Below are 17,784 nucleotides of genomic sequence, written 5' to 3' on the forward strand. Positions count from 1 at the left end.
CAGCCTTTAATATGCCTTTACAAATGTTTTTTCAGGTATGATAGTTGTGACAAGCTTATGAAGGTCTCTGGCCTTATGAACACTGCCCTACTATAAAGTGTTATGCATTAATCAAAAGGGAGTGGGATATGGGGGGCAGCAGTTTTAAAGCGGAAATGTTTTTACACATTTTTTTTGGATCATCCTTTGCATTCCCCACTGTCGGACACATTTTCATGGGACATATGATTCAAGGACAAATCTGTATCATAGAACCGTCACATTATGTGGAGGTTCTTTAAACTTTGCACATCTCATATACAAAAATGATACTACAAAGAACTATTGAAAGTTTTTTTAGGTACAGAGTACAGAGATAAAATATTAGCTCTACCAAATTATATATGGAAATCAGAATTCATTTTAAAACACGTTGCAAGAAAGTAAACTAAACTTTTTGCTACAGCGCAGCCCCTCATGTGTGCTGCTGAACAGGTCCCAGGCCAGCCCTGATCTTCCACGGCTGAATGAGGGTGCGATTACGTAAATCCAAAGCTCCAGCTCTCATATAAAGCCTTTACATCACTTTGAAGGCAGTATCCCTCAGTGAGATGTTTCTTTAAGAGAGGTTCATTTTTTTCCCTCTCTCCAAGTAAAAAGGAGTACATTTAGAGCATGCCAAGAATGATGTCACCCAGCGCGGCATGTGCCAGCTCTGGAGCCAGTGGAGGAATGGTGCAGGAACATATAGCATTGTTTACCTCATAAAAAGAAAAGCTCACCTCCCAGCCTGATGCTTAGTGACAAATTATTGTCCCTAGTAACAATATAAACAATAGATAATTACCCCCTGATAACAAATAACACATTTTCACTGACATAACTCTCGAGGCTGGCGTTCCAGCGAGGCCTTGTTTGAAAGAAGCTTCATGGAAAAATAGCCATAAGTCTGTGTGTTTGAAATTCACAGTTCTAGAGAGTAGTTCTGTCACATTCTTGAAGAACTAAGAAAGTGGAGCTATAATCATTTTAAGCATCACACTTGTAGATGTACTAAATGACATACTTGCACTTGTAGACGTCCTGTAGGTACTTAAAGGGGAACTTTTTTTCAAATTTTCAACATAATTCAGTCACTGAGATGTAAACAAATTCATTTAAAGTGTTCTGATGTGAAAAGACCCAGAAGGATAAGCGGTTTAGATGACGTGTGTGTGTGTGTGTGTGTGTGTGTGTGTGTTTGTGTGTGTGTGTGATGTGAAACGATTCATTGTAGAGAAACTTACTGACTTGGACTTCTTTACAGTGGTGGTGATAGGAACCATAAGTCTCAATGTCTACACTGCAAATACAGCCATTTTATTTACAATCCAAAATAACATTTTGATTTTTTATGTAAAGCTAATAATAGTAAGATAGTTGTTTTACACAACAATGCCTCAGGCATTAAGCAGCATGTTTGTAGCCATCTGATATAATAGCTTTCTGTGAGGTGACTTTTAGGGGCATTAAAAGCTTTAAAACGTCTGGTTCCTATTACCACTGCTGTGAACAGTTGTGGCTTTCACATTAAACCACTCAGAATGACTTTGTTGACATTATTATATTATTATGCAGACATTTTGAAAAATTGGTGGAATTCCCCTTTAACCAACAAAACTCTAAAGCTTTACTGGCAGCTCCAGACTTCCCAACTTCACTTTGTCACTTTGCATTCTGCATCAACAGCTTCGAATTTGGGTCTTAAGACTTTTTATTTCATTTGTTTCAATGTCAATAAATGACAAATATGGAAAAAATGTTTTTTTCTTTCAGCAAAACAAGAGTGTGCACTGTAACTTTTCATCAAATAAAGTTTAAATCATAATTAAATAATTCCTTGACTTACACAAAAACACTTACAAAAAGGTGGTATCAAGAGTTTAAAAAAAAAGAATTTGTCAGCTTGTTTTAAAGAGCTATTAACCCCTTAAAATCCCAGGATCATTACATACTAAGGCTTATTATTCAGTTACTACAGGGACTTCAATACAAACTGACATTCCTATTCCTAGGTATTCCTAGGTTATGGAAGTGTGTAATAAAACTTTGGGCCAGTCGTTGAGCCCTGGGCATTTAAGGGGTTAATGGGAAATAATATCAAATAGTATTATTAAATATTAATATTGAATTATATCGTGCTACTGTCGCCTGCAATGGCTGTGACTTCAAAGGGTTAACAATTAAATAATTAGTCTAGATCTTAACCCGATTGCATTCACAGACATCCATATTATAAGCCTTATTATTTAATATTTACATGGAAAACAATGTAAAATTATTGATTTATTATTAAACGTTATAATAAATGTCTGGACCTGCAGGTCAGTTAAAGAGTTTAAAAAGAAAAGCATGTCAATGTGACAACAGTAGTGGCACAGAACCACTATATCCAGTGCTTAGCGCTTGTGGTCATCGTAGCTGTTAAAGAACGAAGCCCCTCAGAGCAGAGATAGTTTGTGAGCGGAGAAGAGTTGAAACTCGATCTGCCTCCAGCCTGACGTTATACAGTTGGCACAGACACACACAGACATACAGGCTTTTTACTCCCACAGATAAGAGTCTGTTTGGGCTTCCCTCTCCACAGAAACGCACAGGCTTTCATTTCTACAAACAAGCCAGACCGAGCCAGCGCAGAGATGAGCAAAAACACCACTCGCACCCTGAAGCACACACACATACACACATGCAGACACGCGGCGCCAGGCGTGCACACAAAAACAGTGTACGTGACAGATGCTGGAGAAAGCGTCGCAGCAGTGATTGTGCAAACCTGTGCGTGTGTGTGAGTATGTCTTGCTGTGAGGAGATGTTGACTCGTGTGTGGTGTTACATGGCCCTGTGTGTGATGTCATGTTTGGAGTTGAATGAGTATTCCCAACTGAACTTCCTCTCTGAGCTCAGATTCCCCAAAAACAAAACACATTCTCTCCTACACATACACACACATGAACACACTGATATTACAATGTAACATCACTGTTTGTTATACCATATTAACACGCATGGCATTTCTTTGTGCATAGACAATTATGGAAAATTCTGAAGTGTTGTATGCATGCCTGACTGCATGTGTGTGTGTGTGTGTGTGTGTGTGCGTATGTGTGTAATGGCCTGATAGCCGACCCATGAGGACAGCAGCAGCTCATGCAGTATTTAGGTCTGAAACTCCCAGCCCACCGCGAAATCAATTTAGCCTCATCAACCTTGGAGCAGAGCTCACTGTACAGCAGTAGAGGTATACATACATACACACACACACACACACACACAGTCTCAGAACGTAGAGTCATACATTTACATGCGTCCCATATGCACCTATACAAAGTGTTTTAAACTATTTATCTTGGCAGTAAACATGTTTCAGCTTGTAAAACCACAATATAACATTATACTAAATTAAAACAAACAGGCAGTTAAACATTGTTATTTGTATTTATTCTAATATTAGTCATTACTCTCCATAAAATATCTCTATTTTTTCTACATCATTTAAACACTGCAGCCATCCTTTTCAGTGAGTACAATTTCATGATTATTGGAAGAATACATACATATAATAATATAATTATTATTTTAACATTATATATATATATATATATATATATATATATATATATGTATGTATGCAACACAAATGTATAAACACCCCCTCACTAACTGTCTGCACTTTCCACCTTTTACTCTCTCTCCGTCTCTCTTTCTCTGTCTCTCCCTCCATCTCTCTCTGACTCTCTCTCTCTCTTTGTCTGTCTCTGACACACTCTCTCTCTCTCTCTCTCTTTCTCTCTCACTCTCTCTCTCTCTCTCTTTCTCTCTCACTCTCTCTCTTACTCACTCTCTGACTCTCTCTCCCTCTCGCTCTCTGGTGGCCAGGGGGGCAGAGTATGGGGTTACAGTGGAGGGGAGATATTTCCCATTTGGAGTAAGTCAACATCTCTGGATAATGAGATTAAGGCAGATCTGGGCTGTGTGCAGCGCTCGATTGGACTGGGCTGGGCTGCGGGGGGACACATGGCTCTGATCAGCACAGGGGTCATCCGATAGCACCCACCGCCGCCATCCAACCCAGATGGGTGCAGAAAAATTGTTCATTAGACAAGAAACGGATTTAAAAATGGGGCGAGATAGTTAGCGATAGTATGCTGCCTTCTGTTGTCTTTGAATTGCAGCGCTTTACGTGTGAAGTGTAAAAAAAGTTTATGAACTCAGTGAAACCAAAAGTAAAAAAAGTAAAAAACAAAGCAGCCAGCAGTGATACGCTTTTTTAAAAAAAAAAAATATTATAGCAGTGCATCAAAAAGTACAGACAAAGTGGGTTAGTACTAAGCTAGGGGTCGGCAATATGAAGGTATGTTATCATTATAGAGATAAATAATGTCATAGTACACTTTTCTGAGTATATCATGAGTATCACCAGTACTTCTATAACACTGAACCACTGCATGTACCATAAAACAGATTATAACCAATTACAGAGTCTGGAAACAATGACTATAATATATACTAAAATAAAATGGACTATAAGTAGCTGATCCCATTATGGTATAACTTTTTTATCAATTTATTTTTACCAATTGATTGATTTTTCCTTCTGTTATTTCTTACTTTTTTATTGTGAAAACACCTTCAAGTATTATGATGCTTTACATTTTTCCATATTAGCTATACTGAAAAAAGTCTCAGAAATAATGTCTTCTGGTTGCACTTACAACAGTAAAGAAGAGATTACACAGCAATAGAGAGATTAAGCCTAGTCTCAGCCTAAATTACTCTGTCAATCAGTTTTACAGAACAATTAAGCTTAATCTCTGTCTGGAAAACTGACTCTGCGGTATGCATATTGCATGCACACTTCACAGATAATCTACTCCTAATGAATATGTGAGCTACTAATGGGACCCGTATTACTGCCCTGAAAGATCGTCTGCTGACCAGCAGAGCACAAACTAAGAAGACCTATCCAGAAGACCTATTGATAACTAGTATAATAAGTTTATACACCAAAAAAACACTCAAAGTGAGGGGAACTCTTAGCACTGACTATGTGTTTGTGGGAGAAAGAGATGTACATTTCTAATTGAATTACAATCAGAGGGGGGAGCTCTGAGGATGTGCCTGGCTCTGAGCCAGGGGAGCGATAAGACAGCACATTAGACTAATATTATGTTCCCCCTGCCGGTTACCATGGGGACAAGAGAAGGGTTTTAAAAAAATACACAGGGCGATCAATCTTGAGAACATGAGAGAGAAGGACAGAGTGAGTGAGAGAGAAAGAGAGAGAGAGAGAGAGAGAGAGAGAGGTCAGAATGTGAGTGATTAGTGGTTGAGATATGACAGAGGGAATTCACAGGCCTTTCTCTTTCTCTTTCTCTCTCTCTCTCTCTCTCTCTCTCTCTCTCTCTCTCTCTCCAACATACACACAAACATACACACACACACACACACACACATGGATTCTGTCCTTGGGCCTTTGTTTCCACTTGCATTGCCTTTCTCTCTCTTTATTTCTCTCTTATCTCTTCACCGTCCCCTTTTCAATCCCAGTCTGTTTAAAAGGTGCTCCATAATGCTTTTCATTGCTATGGAAAGTAATTATCTCTTCTCTCCACCAGATTTCATAATCTAAAATGATTACAGGATTATAAAATAGCCTTACAATTCCCAGATTATAATTTAATTACCAAGTATGCCAAGTATGATCCGCTCACTGCATTTACAAGACCAGAGTGAGGCTATTCAAATTTAAATTCATCTTAAACAAATTTGATTTTCAAGGAAGAAAAATACTAGGTGTAACTGCAGCTTTGGTCGTTTTACATTTTGTCACAAAAGCTGTCAGAAGAAACTAACTGAACTGACTTGCAATTAAAATTTTACAATACTCTCAATAGGCCTACTTCACCATTGTCTTCCTAATTTTTTCTTAATTTTGGTCTCGAGAAAGGTCCTAAGAAAAAGTCTACAGCAGATTCATGACGTGTTCTTAAACCACAGAATTGTTCACACCTTTGTGCTCTTGAGTGTATGTAGATTCTGTTCTTACCTAAGAACAAATCCCAAATAAGAAAACCTTGGTGAATGCCAGAATCTTTGTGAAAACTACATTAGTGGGTCTTAAGAAGACATTTCTTCTTAAGAATACTTGGTAAACGAGGCCCGATCTCATTAAACTCGAGTTAGTTTGAAGAAACCTACAGTGTTTTGTTGTTTGATTTGTGAAATTTGTTCTAATTAGTTTAAAAGACATTTGCACATAAATTCACAGCTGGGTTTTCCATATTTTTGTTTTTGGAGTAGTTTTGCACACAAAAGTGAGAGTGCTTAGTTTGGCCAAATACAAAAGGTCCTCTTCATTACAATAGTAATGAATGGGCCGTTTATTTCTGCTGTTTCCCCTGTGATACTGAAATTAAAACCTGGACAACTTCCCTGGCTGCCTTAGAGAATGATATATGGATGTGGATGTATTTGAATTGAAATTACAGGTGCACATGCTTGGCCCTTAGGGCAGACTGGAAAATATCATTGTACTCAGTGTGAATATGAATGAAGCACAAGGTAATCCAGGGCTTTTAAGTGAAAATGTGCCTGTGCATTCTGGAAACTTTAACTCTTAGAAGTGGAGTGTTTTTTGGGTATACTATTCCATGTATGAGTGGAATTTCCATATTAATTGTTTAATTACAGTTAAACTATGAATTGTATTTGTAGCGGCATATTTGGGCTGTTACTTCTGACTTTTTCAGTATGTTTCATTGTCAATAATAAAAATGGAAAACAGAACTGTATGTAAAATAATAACTTTTCTTCAAATTCAGACAAAAAAAATATCTCCTCTTTTACGTAAACATTTCAATCTAACATAATGTAAAAATATTCTGCTCCTTGTCATTTTGGACCGTTTCTTGTGGTCTGTTTTTTTATAGCATTTTGACACAGTGTAAAGGGCAGCTGGTCTTTTCAAATGATGTTAAAATATGAATAAAGGTTTTAGTTTAAAAAATACAGCATCATGTTGTGACTTTTTGAGTGCAATAAGACACTTTGCACTATAATCATCCAATAAGCTTTCACGATCCAAAAACACACAATGCTGCAAAGCTCTATTGTGTGTCCTTCTCATTCTTTTCCTCTGTCTTGTCACTCTGACTGACTGCTATGCTGCAGATTATATCACAGCACAGTTAAACTAGTGCTAACAAGTTGTAGAAACACTGGTATGTGCTCTTTGCATGAAGATCAGGCAACATAGCCATCAACAGTATATGTATACTTATGGTAAATCAAAGCCCTTCAAGACCTCAACTCAACTTCAAGAAGTGGATCTTTTTCGGTACAAATGGCAAAAAGGAAAGGCTCTGTGTGTTTTGCATACATGTATGTGTGTAAGTTTGCATGCATGAATTGAATCACTGACCAGCTTTGCCTCTGAGTGCATGGAAGGGACGTGAGGGGAGGAGCAGGAGCTGCTGTGGGTGGGGCCTTGCATGCCCATCATGTTGGAGCCCATGGACATTTGTCTCTCCATCTGTGTGAACAATAAAACAGAACAACATGAACACAGGTCACATATAACACCTGTCAGTGCTTATCTCATATCCATCTAAGTGAGGCTAATGTCACACATTTTTAGAATGCAGGCAAAGTTTTAATACTGAAATGGAATGGAGCTGCTATGAATAATTTTTGCAAAGCATGATTAAGGACAGGCATCTATGAGATTCGCATGTGTTTATGTGTCTGTGTGTCATGTATCAGGGCTGTACGATATTTGGAGAACATATCATGTTGTGATTAAACTGTTACATACTGCAATCATAAAACACCTTGCAATAAATTAAAAGCACACAAATGAACCTTTGACGTGACCTGGCTAAAACTCAGCCTGCATTATTTTTGATCAAGATTTACATTTGCTGGATCATGTGAATGTCTTGAGCTATTCGAAGTCTACATATTGTGTGTGTGTGTGTGTGTGTGTGTGTGTGCATGTGAGGGTGCATATAGCGTGTTCTTGATTTCACACCACTTGGGCTATGTGAACAGAGCAGCAGTCAAAGGGAAAATAGCACAGGAAGTTTGATGCTGTAGGGGTGTGAGGCACAAAATAGCACCTGGTCTTCTGGCTTTTGCACGAGCCTGAGGTGCATGATGTGGTCTGGTGGTGGTGTAGGGCAGCTTATGGGTGTGAACAGTTAAGTTAATTGTGAGTCCACTAAGGGTGCATGTGTGTTTGTGTGTATGTGTGTGTGTGTGTGTGTGTTTGTGTGGGTGTCTGTGTGTGTGTGTGTGTGTTTCTTACTCTTGTAGGACGAAAACGTTCTGACTTTCTAGGAAAACCAGAGAAACAGGGCTAACTTTTGTAAAGTATTTTTTTGTGTTTTTTAAATATGTTTTTTAAATAAGTGTTTTTTAAATATACATTTTTTAAATTTATTTTTAGAAAAGACACAAGTCATTTTTAAAATGTTAAAGAGAAAACCATTGCGGATGTTAGGATTAACGGGTTAGAAAAAAGTTTTATTATATATAGGTAACAACATATATGTAATACATGTAAGATACACATACATATTTGCATACAGTGCTGTGCAAAAGTTAGAGACCATCTTTTACTTTATTTTATTTCCAGTTAAAATAAGAATCAAACTCCACTCTTGCTTCAGATCTGAAAAAAATCCACAAGTGTTTCTGTCTGTCCTCCCACTGTGAGAAGATAACTGAACTCTATGGGTCTGAAAGAATGTGTAGGTGTAAGGAAGCTGTTACTGACAGAAGGAAATAAACAAAAAGAAAGAACTTTGCCCTGTACCACCGAAACTAGACGTCTGAGATGTGGTTTTATGGACTGATGAGTCTAAATTTGAATTGAGATAACTTAGATCGTGAGAAGCAGAAAATGCAACCAACTCCTACGACTGAACTTTGGAGGATTTGAAAAGAATATCCCTGCAGATTTCTTCAGATAAGATATTATGTTTACTTGTTAAGGCTTCTGTGTAATTTTCTGTTAACTGTGTAATTTTCTGTTATACGTATGTTCAGATTTTTCCTAATGCTAAAAAAATGAATAAGTTGTATTTAAAGGTCCTGACATTGTATAAACGTGCGTTTGTACGTGTGTGTGAGCGAGCTCCCCTCTCCTCCCTCCTTTTCAGTTCAACCCCCTCGCAACCTCCTCCAGTCCCCATTATCCTGGCTTGGGTGGCCTGTAGTAATGACTGGAGGAGTATTTGGTATAAAAATATCTTCCCTGCACTGCACCCCTTTCCTGGGATGTCAGTCTTGGGCTGAAAAACTGTCCCGGTTTAATTCAATTAGCTCTAAGATTTTATCCTCCCCTTCTGTCAGAATGGGCTGTCTTCAATTACAATGAGAACATGTGTCATTAGAGCCATGATACGGGCACATTCAGCACTTTCACACACAGACTCTCGCTCTAGCACTACATGTACATCCAACTTTTATTGACTTTACTAGAAAAGAATTAATATAGGAGCTGCTGGGGTAGAAATCTATACTCCATGAGAGCTTCCTCTTAAAAACAGTCACTGATATGTGCAAGGCCCTGGGAAAAAGAGCCTCAAATCTTTTACAGCCTTGAAAAAAGACTGAGAGAATGGTATGCGTTTGTATGTTTATATTTGTGCATGGAAGCTTTAATCATGCCATTTTAAAAAATCACCTTCTGAATTAATAATGTCTATTTTAATTGGAACAATTAGATCACAAAGGTAGTGATACCAATAGCTAGAATAAATGTGAGAAGAATCATATCTGTGTCACCTTGATATTAAGGAATGAAGTTAGAAACCAGTGTATTAGTACAGATATGCTATTTGGAAGGTAGCAGGTGTGATTCACTAACACACACTAACACTTTGGTTGAATTATATTTTAACACGTCTGACTGTGACAGACCATATGTGTCAATATGTGAATGTGGCTTTGTGTACATAGACCTATCTATGCTGCTGTTCAAAAGTTCACCATTCAAAATGTTAGAATCATAAAATAATTGTAATATGATGATAATTTGAAACTATATAGGTTTCAAATTATGCAACTTCATAACTTTTAGGTTTTAGTTGACAATTAATAAATAGTAGGAAGATGGAAAAATGTTTTAGAAACTTTAAATGTGTCCAGAATGACAAATTGAGCTGGAAATGATTCTAAATGACTGAGAAAGCGGTACGACATGGTTTAACAAAACAAATATAAATTATTCAAAATGTATTACAGAAAGTAACTTTCTGTAGGAAGTAAAATATAAGTGACGCATTAAACTTGCTTGATTCAAAAGCGCTGACCAAATCTTGAAGTAAATAACTTGACAAAACAGATAATTCTAGAATTTCATATTGTAACATATAGCAGTATATACAGTTGTATGCAAAGGTATGGGCACCCCTGGTCAAATGACAAAAATTTGTTGATTTTCTAAGTTAAAATAAGTTAACAAATCTTCTACAGTGAACACACGTCTGCACATTTCCAAGTTTTATTCTTTTCCAAAATGTTAAGCTCAGCAAATAAATGGAAACTGTGCACAAGAATATGCAGTAAAGTATCATATTTCAGTGTCGTCTCTGTGGAGGACATGAAGGATATTTTAATTTATTTTTACTTAGATTATCATCCAAACATGTAATTTGATCTGGATGTCCAAACTTTTGCATGCGACTGGAACACTGCATTGTCTAAAACAAACCCATGTATCCACGTATAACTATAAAAAATACATTTTCCATAAAATGAACAGACAATTCCATCACTAATTTAATGGAAAATTCTGTTAAATTACAGTACATATTCTGTGTTAATACAGGACTATTCCTTCACCTCTAATATGGAACATCCTGTAATTTTACAGTCTTTTCTGTACAAAAACATATACATTTCCTTCAACTAAAAAAAGAAAAATCTCTTATATCCTCTACTAAAACCCAACCAATATGTCAGTTGGCTGGCATCATTGTTGATAATATGCCAATAATCAGTGGCTTTTTTGGGCTGTGGCATCAGCAGGATTCAAACCTGTGATATCTTGACAATAGAGCAAAACCTTACAAGTTTGCTTACTGAGAGCCCAGTTAGGAACTGCTAAGCCTAAAGCCACCACCTGATTACTTTTATCACTACAAGACAAGCTGTACTGATAAATTTGAACACAAAAATACGTTAAATGCATCTCGTCCTACACTTTAGCATGGAGATAAAAAGTAACAGTGAAACGCAGAAACTGAAAAAATCTGTTTAAATTATACATAGGAATAACCTGTTAAACACTTATATTTTTTGCAATGTACATTAATAGTTATGTTTTTGTCTGCTCTTGTAAAGTTACCATTTGGAGAAACATTGTTTTTTGGACAGTGACGATTCACAGTGTATATTTTAACAAGACAAAAGAGAGATATACAGTGTATATGTTATTAAACAAGAGAAATGACAATGAGAAGCGACTCCAAACTACTGAATGGTGATGTGAGTGAATGTGCGTTTGTGTACTAACGGGCATGAGCACAGCGGAGGATCCCTGCATGGTGGGGTCTGGCAGTGTGCCAGGCATGGAGGCAGGCAGAGGCTGTCGCTGTCTGTTTCTCAAGTGCAGCAGCGATGACAGAGAACCAGGGACTGGGCTGAAACAGAGACAGACAGACAGACAGATGTACAGAGGTGTGAGATGATGCTACAAAAGACATATTTATTGTCTCTCTTAATAGATGCCAATGATGTAAACTTCCGTTAACGTAAGGGACTTTAGAACATATTTTCACAGTAAGTGCGAGTTCCCATTTTTGTTGGTCTTTCTAAGAAGTCACTCCCTCCACTTCCACTCCCTCACTGTGTCACAATCCTCTGTCCAGCAACTTCTCATTCAACTGTAAGCTGTGATGGTAAATGTTGATTTCCACTGTAGTGTCTTGGAGACAGCACTGTTACTTTAACCCACACTCAAAAGCTACACATTTAATCGGAGTCATAATAACAAAGTATGTTTTGCTGTCAATTACAATTCTTGAGGTCTCTCGTCAATTCTTGAGGTCTTGAATTGTTGATTGTTTAGAGGTAGCCTGCCGCTCCCTATCTTTAGCTCATAAACTAATGTGGTGTGGTTTGCGGTTTAAGGTGCTAAAAATGATATGATATTTATGATACATCATTCTGCTCCACTGTTTCCTCATGACATGGTCTCCACGCGTATGAGAAAGTTTCAGAATGTCCATTTATTTACATAATGCATATTATTTTTTCTACTTTCATATGTTTCTATTCTTACATATACAGTACTGTGCAAAAGTCTTAGGCATCTGAGAAAACATGTAAAGCAGTAAGGATCTGGTCAGTTTTCAAACAAACACTAACGCATTGTGATTTTAAGTGTGTGGACACATTCGCTTAACCATCTCCAAATCTCTCCTTGATGAAGACCAGTGTTATTTATAGTTATCATCCAGTATCTGGTTTGGCTAATCAATCCTTCATTAATTGAATCAGGTGTGCTGCTGATGGAGCTGAACAAAGCTATGCAATGACTGGAGAGCATCAAGGAAAAATCTGGAAACTAATTTTGTTCTTCTGACTAGCTCAATATATGTGATAACTGGAGTTAAGGAAAAAAACAAACAAATGAACAAACAAAAGAAAAACAAAACAAAACAGGTCATTTGACTGGTGATGTCCTGAATGTAAGCCTAGCTCAAAAGCCTATGTCTACCCTAGACCTAATTAATTAATAATACTTATTTGATTAAGCATTATTTTGGGCTAAAAGCACTTTATCTCAAGACAGCCAACAAAATTTGAAACTACAATCTTAAAAATAAAAGTACCAAAAAGCATTCTTTTGAGCAATGCTACAGAATATCCACTTTTGATTCCCAATTAGAAAAGTTTGGTTCTTTAAAGCACAACTTTGTAAAATGAGATCTGCGAGTGTGAAAAACCATTTTAAAAGTTTAAAGAATCTCCACATAATAAAGGTTCAATAACAGTTGATATTTTTTCCTAGAACCATATGTTCAAGCCAAGAACAATTTAGGATTCTTTATTTTTCAGATGTGAAGGGATGTACATCTTCTAGGCTATCATCAAGCAAATTCAGTATATAATCCAAAAAATCCAAACAAACTTGGACTATTATTGTGAACTTTTAGTGTAATTTTATTTATGAAACTATAGCAGGTTGGCCCTAATCCCTTTCCTACATGCACTGAAACAGCTATGGGCACATGCTCTTGGTGCAATCAGCACAACATGCTGATAAGACACATTGCAAGCCTCAGAAATGATGTTTTTAATCTGATTCCACAGATATGTTAAGCAATAGAGTGTGACCTCGGATTGCTAGCATCTTTCTTTCGCTTTCCTTCTGACTGGCAGACCATTCCACTTAGCTCCCCACATCAGTAAGCCACTCAAAGCAGGCTTCTGCACAGCCTATACTTTAGAATCAATCACATCGAATCCTTCTGGCACGTCTTGCCCTGCTTAAGCTGCACTATAGAGCACAGGCGCTCAGATGATGTCATTTAAGCAACTGCCATCAATTATTTGGCTGGTAAAACCAAAGCTTTACAGCTGCCCTGCTACAGGCAATACAATTACAGTTCATTAGGCAACAGGCTGCGTGGATGCTTAGATTTTAGCATGCATGCTAATTTTATAACAGGAATGTGTTTAGCAAGCCCGAATAATCAATGTCTGGAGATGCCAAATGTCATTAAGGCCAGAGGAGAGAGGTGACGGACAGCAGGGAGGAGGAGGGTGAGGGGCAAAAGGGGGAAACTTTCCTCACCTGAACAAATACATGTATTTATACAGGCTAAATGGCGGCAATTGCACTGCTGACGTGCACACAAACGTACATGCATGCATATACACACAAAGTCATTAGCATTCTGACATATTGTCATTTGTGTCCAGCACTCCAATCCATCACAATCCATGCTAGGGCCCCCTCACAAACTCGTGTGACATGCTAACTACATGATTGAAACAGCTCCCCTTCTCTTTCTGCCTCTCTCTTTCTCTCTCTCTCTCTTTCTCTCTCTCTCTCTCTCTCAAATAGACTCATGAACACAGAATTTGAACTTCAAATTGACACACTTTCAGTCATATTTCAGCCATATTTTGGCCACATATTTGTCTGCACAAACATGTACCTCACCAGTGTCTAAAAGAACTAGCCTGTACCTCGCCTAAGCCTTCGCATTCTTAAGTAACCCACACTAATGTATGTCATGCAATGTAAAAATTAAAAAACAGGTTAACTTAAAATTTTAAGTCAACCTTCTGCATTTAAGTCAACCTCTGTGGGCAACCAAATTCAGCAAAGGTACTCCAGTATGGTACAGCTTAACAAAATGCATGATCGCACACTGTAGTGCATTGCCCGGTGGAAAATGCTGTAGGTCTACAAAATACAGTTTAAGTTGCATTTACTCAGAATAAACAATAAATGTGGTTGCCTACTTATAAGCTGAAATTGCTTGTATTTTTGTTTTATTCTTCCTCATTTGTTCCCTAAGTTTTGTCATTGCCTGATCATCACCCACAGATTGTGATAGGTGTGAAGGCTGCCTCCTCTCAGGCTTCTGACCGCAGAGAGCTGAGGTATTACCAGGTTTCAAATTCACAATCTCTTGGCTCCTGATGATCAGGCAGTTAGATATCCATGTGACAGGTAACTGTTCTTTATATAAGTACATACAGAGCTCTTTATCTGAGCATGAGCAACTATTTAAGCACAAGTCACACTGCTCTGAGTTAATTCACCTTTTCATTCCTACTTGAACACTGTGTGGCTCCTGAGTGGTGCAACTGTCTAACTGCCTACTCATCAAGAGATCATGAGTGCGAATCTTGGTGACACCACAGCCCTCCATGGTCGGAAGTCTGAGAGCAGGAAGACCTCATCTCCCCCATGCTGCAGGCGCTGTGTGATAGGGGAAATTGTACCCAGTGGGTGGGAATTAGCATGACTAAATTGTGGGAGAAATTGAGTCAAAATCCACCAAAACATTTGGAGGCATTCACACTGACTGCTTGTTTTTTGAGTAAGCTCAAGTTGTATTTTGCTGCATTTTAGTGATGTAACCTAGGATGCAGTACTAGTTTTTTTAAAGCAAAATTTTTGACTAAAGTAAGTTGAGAAAATAAAAAAAGGTTCTACAGAATTTAACTTAATATTCCAAGTCTGACCCTGTTTTTCGCTCTGTAGCAGATGTAATGCAACTAGCGCTTTGTCAGTTCTTTTGCAATACTGTAATGACGTATGTGGAATTTAGCAGCAGGGTAACTAGCATTAGCATTACAGTGGCAGAAACCAGCAGTATAAAACAGTTTAACTTGACCCTGGGCCTCCACCCAGGCAACACATGGCTGAAAAAACAAGGCTGGCCAGTTAGCTAGCCATAGGGTGGAGAGAATGAGAGAAAAAGAAAGGGGCGGGGTTCAAGGGGAGAGAGAGAAAGAGAAAGAGAGTTAGAGACAGCTCTCCACGGGCCCGTCTCTGTGCTTATGAAGGCGCCCAGGGCAGGAAGGCCTCCTAATTACAGCTGAGCTTGGCTGCAGAGAAAGAAAGCAGCTTTTGAAGCTGTACAGGTCCCACTGTCAGCACCACTCACCTGCTCCAGAGAGAGCCAGGGGGAGGAGAGACACAGACGCAAACTATTTAACACACACTGAGAAGTTCCCCTTGAAAGCTCTAGAAAAAGTGAGCCCATGCATTTGTGTGTTGGTGTAGGTGTGTAGTGTATGTCCAAAATGACAGTGTGCAGATTTGCAGGGTGGTAATCAGAGGCCCGGTGGCTCTAAACACATATAGACACTGCAGCCATGACCCTTGCTGCTCAGATTACACATACAGCCTCCCCACTTGAATTGACATCACTCTTATTTCTTTCTTTATCTTTCCCTATGTTCTCATCCCCTCCAATGTAGTCTTTTCATTTACTTCTCTGGGTCATGCACACAGTACATGGCCAAAAGTATGTGAACACCATTTTTAGTTAATGGGTTTGGCTATTTCAGCCACACTCATCACCAATAGGTGCATAAAACCCAAGCCATGCAATGTCTATAGACAATCATTGGCAGTAGAACGGGTCATTCGAAGAACTTATTGATGTGTCATTGTCACAGGATGCCACCTTACTAAGTTAGGCAAATTTCTGTCTAGCTAGAGCTGCCCCAGTCAACTGTAAGTGCTGTTATTTTGAGGTGTCTAGGAGCACTAACAGCCCAGCTGTGAAGCTCGCAGGATGGACTGTCGTGTGATGAAGTATTGAGCATGTAAAATCATTTGGTCTTCAGTTGCAAGACTCAATACAGTGTTCCAAACTGGAAGCAACATCAGCACAAGAACTTTTCATCAGAAGCTTCATGGACAGGGTTTCCATGGCCAAGTTCCCTTAAACAAGCCTAAGACCACCATGCACAATGCCAAATGTCTAAAGATCCTCAGCATAATGTAAAAGTTATATACCAGTTTGTTTTTTTTCCTAAGACTAAACATCCAAGCCATCCTGCCTTCCGCCCAATGACAGCTGGGATAGGCTCCAGCACCCCACCGCGACCCAGGAGGATAAGCGGTTTAGATGATATATGTATGTATGTATGTAAATATCCAAGACAAGAACCATTTAGAAATCTTTAATTTTAAAAGTGTATATGATCTAGTCTAATTTACAATACACACAGTGCAATTTTCACGTAATAAAACAATCTCAACATATATTGGCATATATAAGTCAAACTAATCAGTATGGCACACAGAAGGCATTTTCTGAGCTTCTGACATGATCTTCAGGATAGTACTGTAGGCACTGACATTGGTACCATCTGCTGTGTAAAGCTTCCTGAAGGTCTCTGCATGTATGTAAACTAAAAGGAGCACATGCAGCCAGATCTCAAGGCTCAAACTCAGTGACTTCAACACTAGCGGCCTGGCTGCAGGCCACAGTGAGAGAGAAGGAGAGAGAGAGGGAGCGAGAGAGAGAGGCACAGTCAGCCCACTGACTCATATCCTTCCCTCTTTCCCTCCTTCTAGCAATGATGTAATGCTCTTGGCTTCTTGCCCTCCCCCCACCCCCTGCCTGCCTGCCTGCCTGCCTGCCTCACTCTCTCTCTCTATCTCTCTCTCTTGCTCTCTCTAAGTCTCTCTCTCTCATTCTCTTTTTCTCTCTTTCTTCAGTTGAAGCTCTTTGCACTCTTTTGCTACTCTCTGCATTCTCAGCTCTCTCTCACTATCTCTCTCTCTCTCTCTCTCCACGTTGTGTTGGTGAGGTCAGCGCTAACTCGAGCAGACACGGCAGCAGCTAGTGGTGCAAGAAACTTTTCTCTTTCTCTCTCTTTTTTTCGCTCTGTGTGAATGTAACCAAAACAGCCCCGGGCCTGCTTCCAGCCGCTGGGAGACGGTGGTGCGGTCTCCACGGCAACGGGCCTAAACAGCCAGAGAAACAGAGAGAGTCCAAACAGCTTGCAGCTGCCTGGAGCTCCAAGTAAACACAGCACAGGACCTGCTCCTGATTTACCACTTTAATCACAGAGAGAGAGAGAGAGAGAGAGAGAGAGAGAGAGAGAGAGATTGTGATATAAAGAGGAGAGTAGGGGTAAAGAGAGTGCCACAATTTCTGCGACTGCTAGAGTGTTAAGGGTGGGGAGGGCTTGGGGAGGCATCATGTGAATCTGATCAAATAAATCAAGTCCTAATGGTCTGTGAGAGTCTGAGCCTTATTAAAGGGGCTGACAATT

At 38.9% G+C, this 17,784-nt stretch overlaps 1 protein-coding gene across 1 annotated transcript in view; it reads right to left on the reverse strand.

Moving 5' to 3' along the window:
- Positions 1–17,784, reverse strand: part of creb5b (cAMP responsive element binding protein 5b) — a 79,150-nt gene that overhangs the window by 31,329 nt on the left and 30,037 nt on the right. The window contains exons 6-7 of the mRNA XM_036582977.1: positions 11,540–11,666; positions 7,439–7,549 (exon numbers count right to left, since the gene is read on the reverse strand). Of these exons, the coding sequence (XP_036438870.1) occupies positions 7,439–7,549; positions 11,540–11,666 (238 nt within the window). The remainder of the gene's footprint in view (positions 1–7,438; positions 7,550–11,539; positions 11,667–17,784) is intronic.

The sequence above is a fragment of the Colossoma macropomum genome, unplaced genomic scaffold (assembly GCF_904425465.1).
Source record: "Colossoma macropomum unplaced genomic scaffold, Colossoma_macropomum, whole genome shotgun sequence".
Taxonomy (NCBI): domain Eukaryota; kingdom Metazoa; phylum Chordata; class Actinopteri; order Characiformes; family Serrasalmidae; genus Colossoma; species Colossoma macropomum.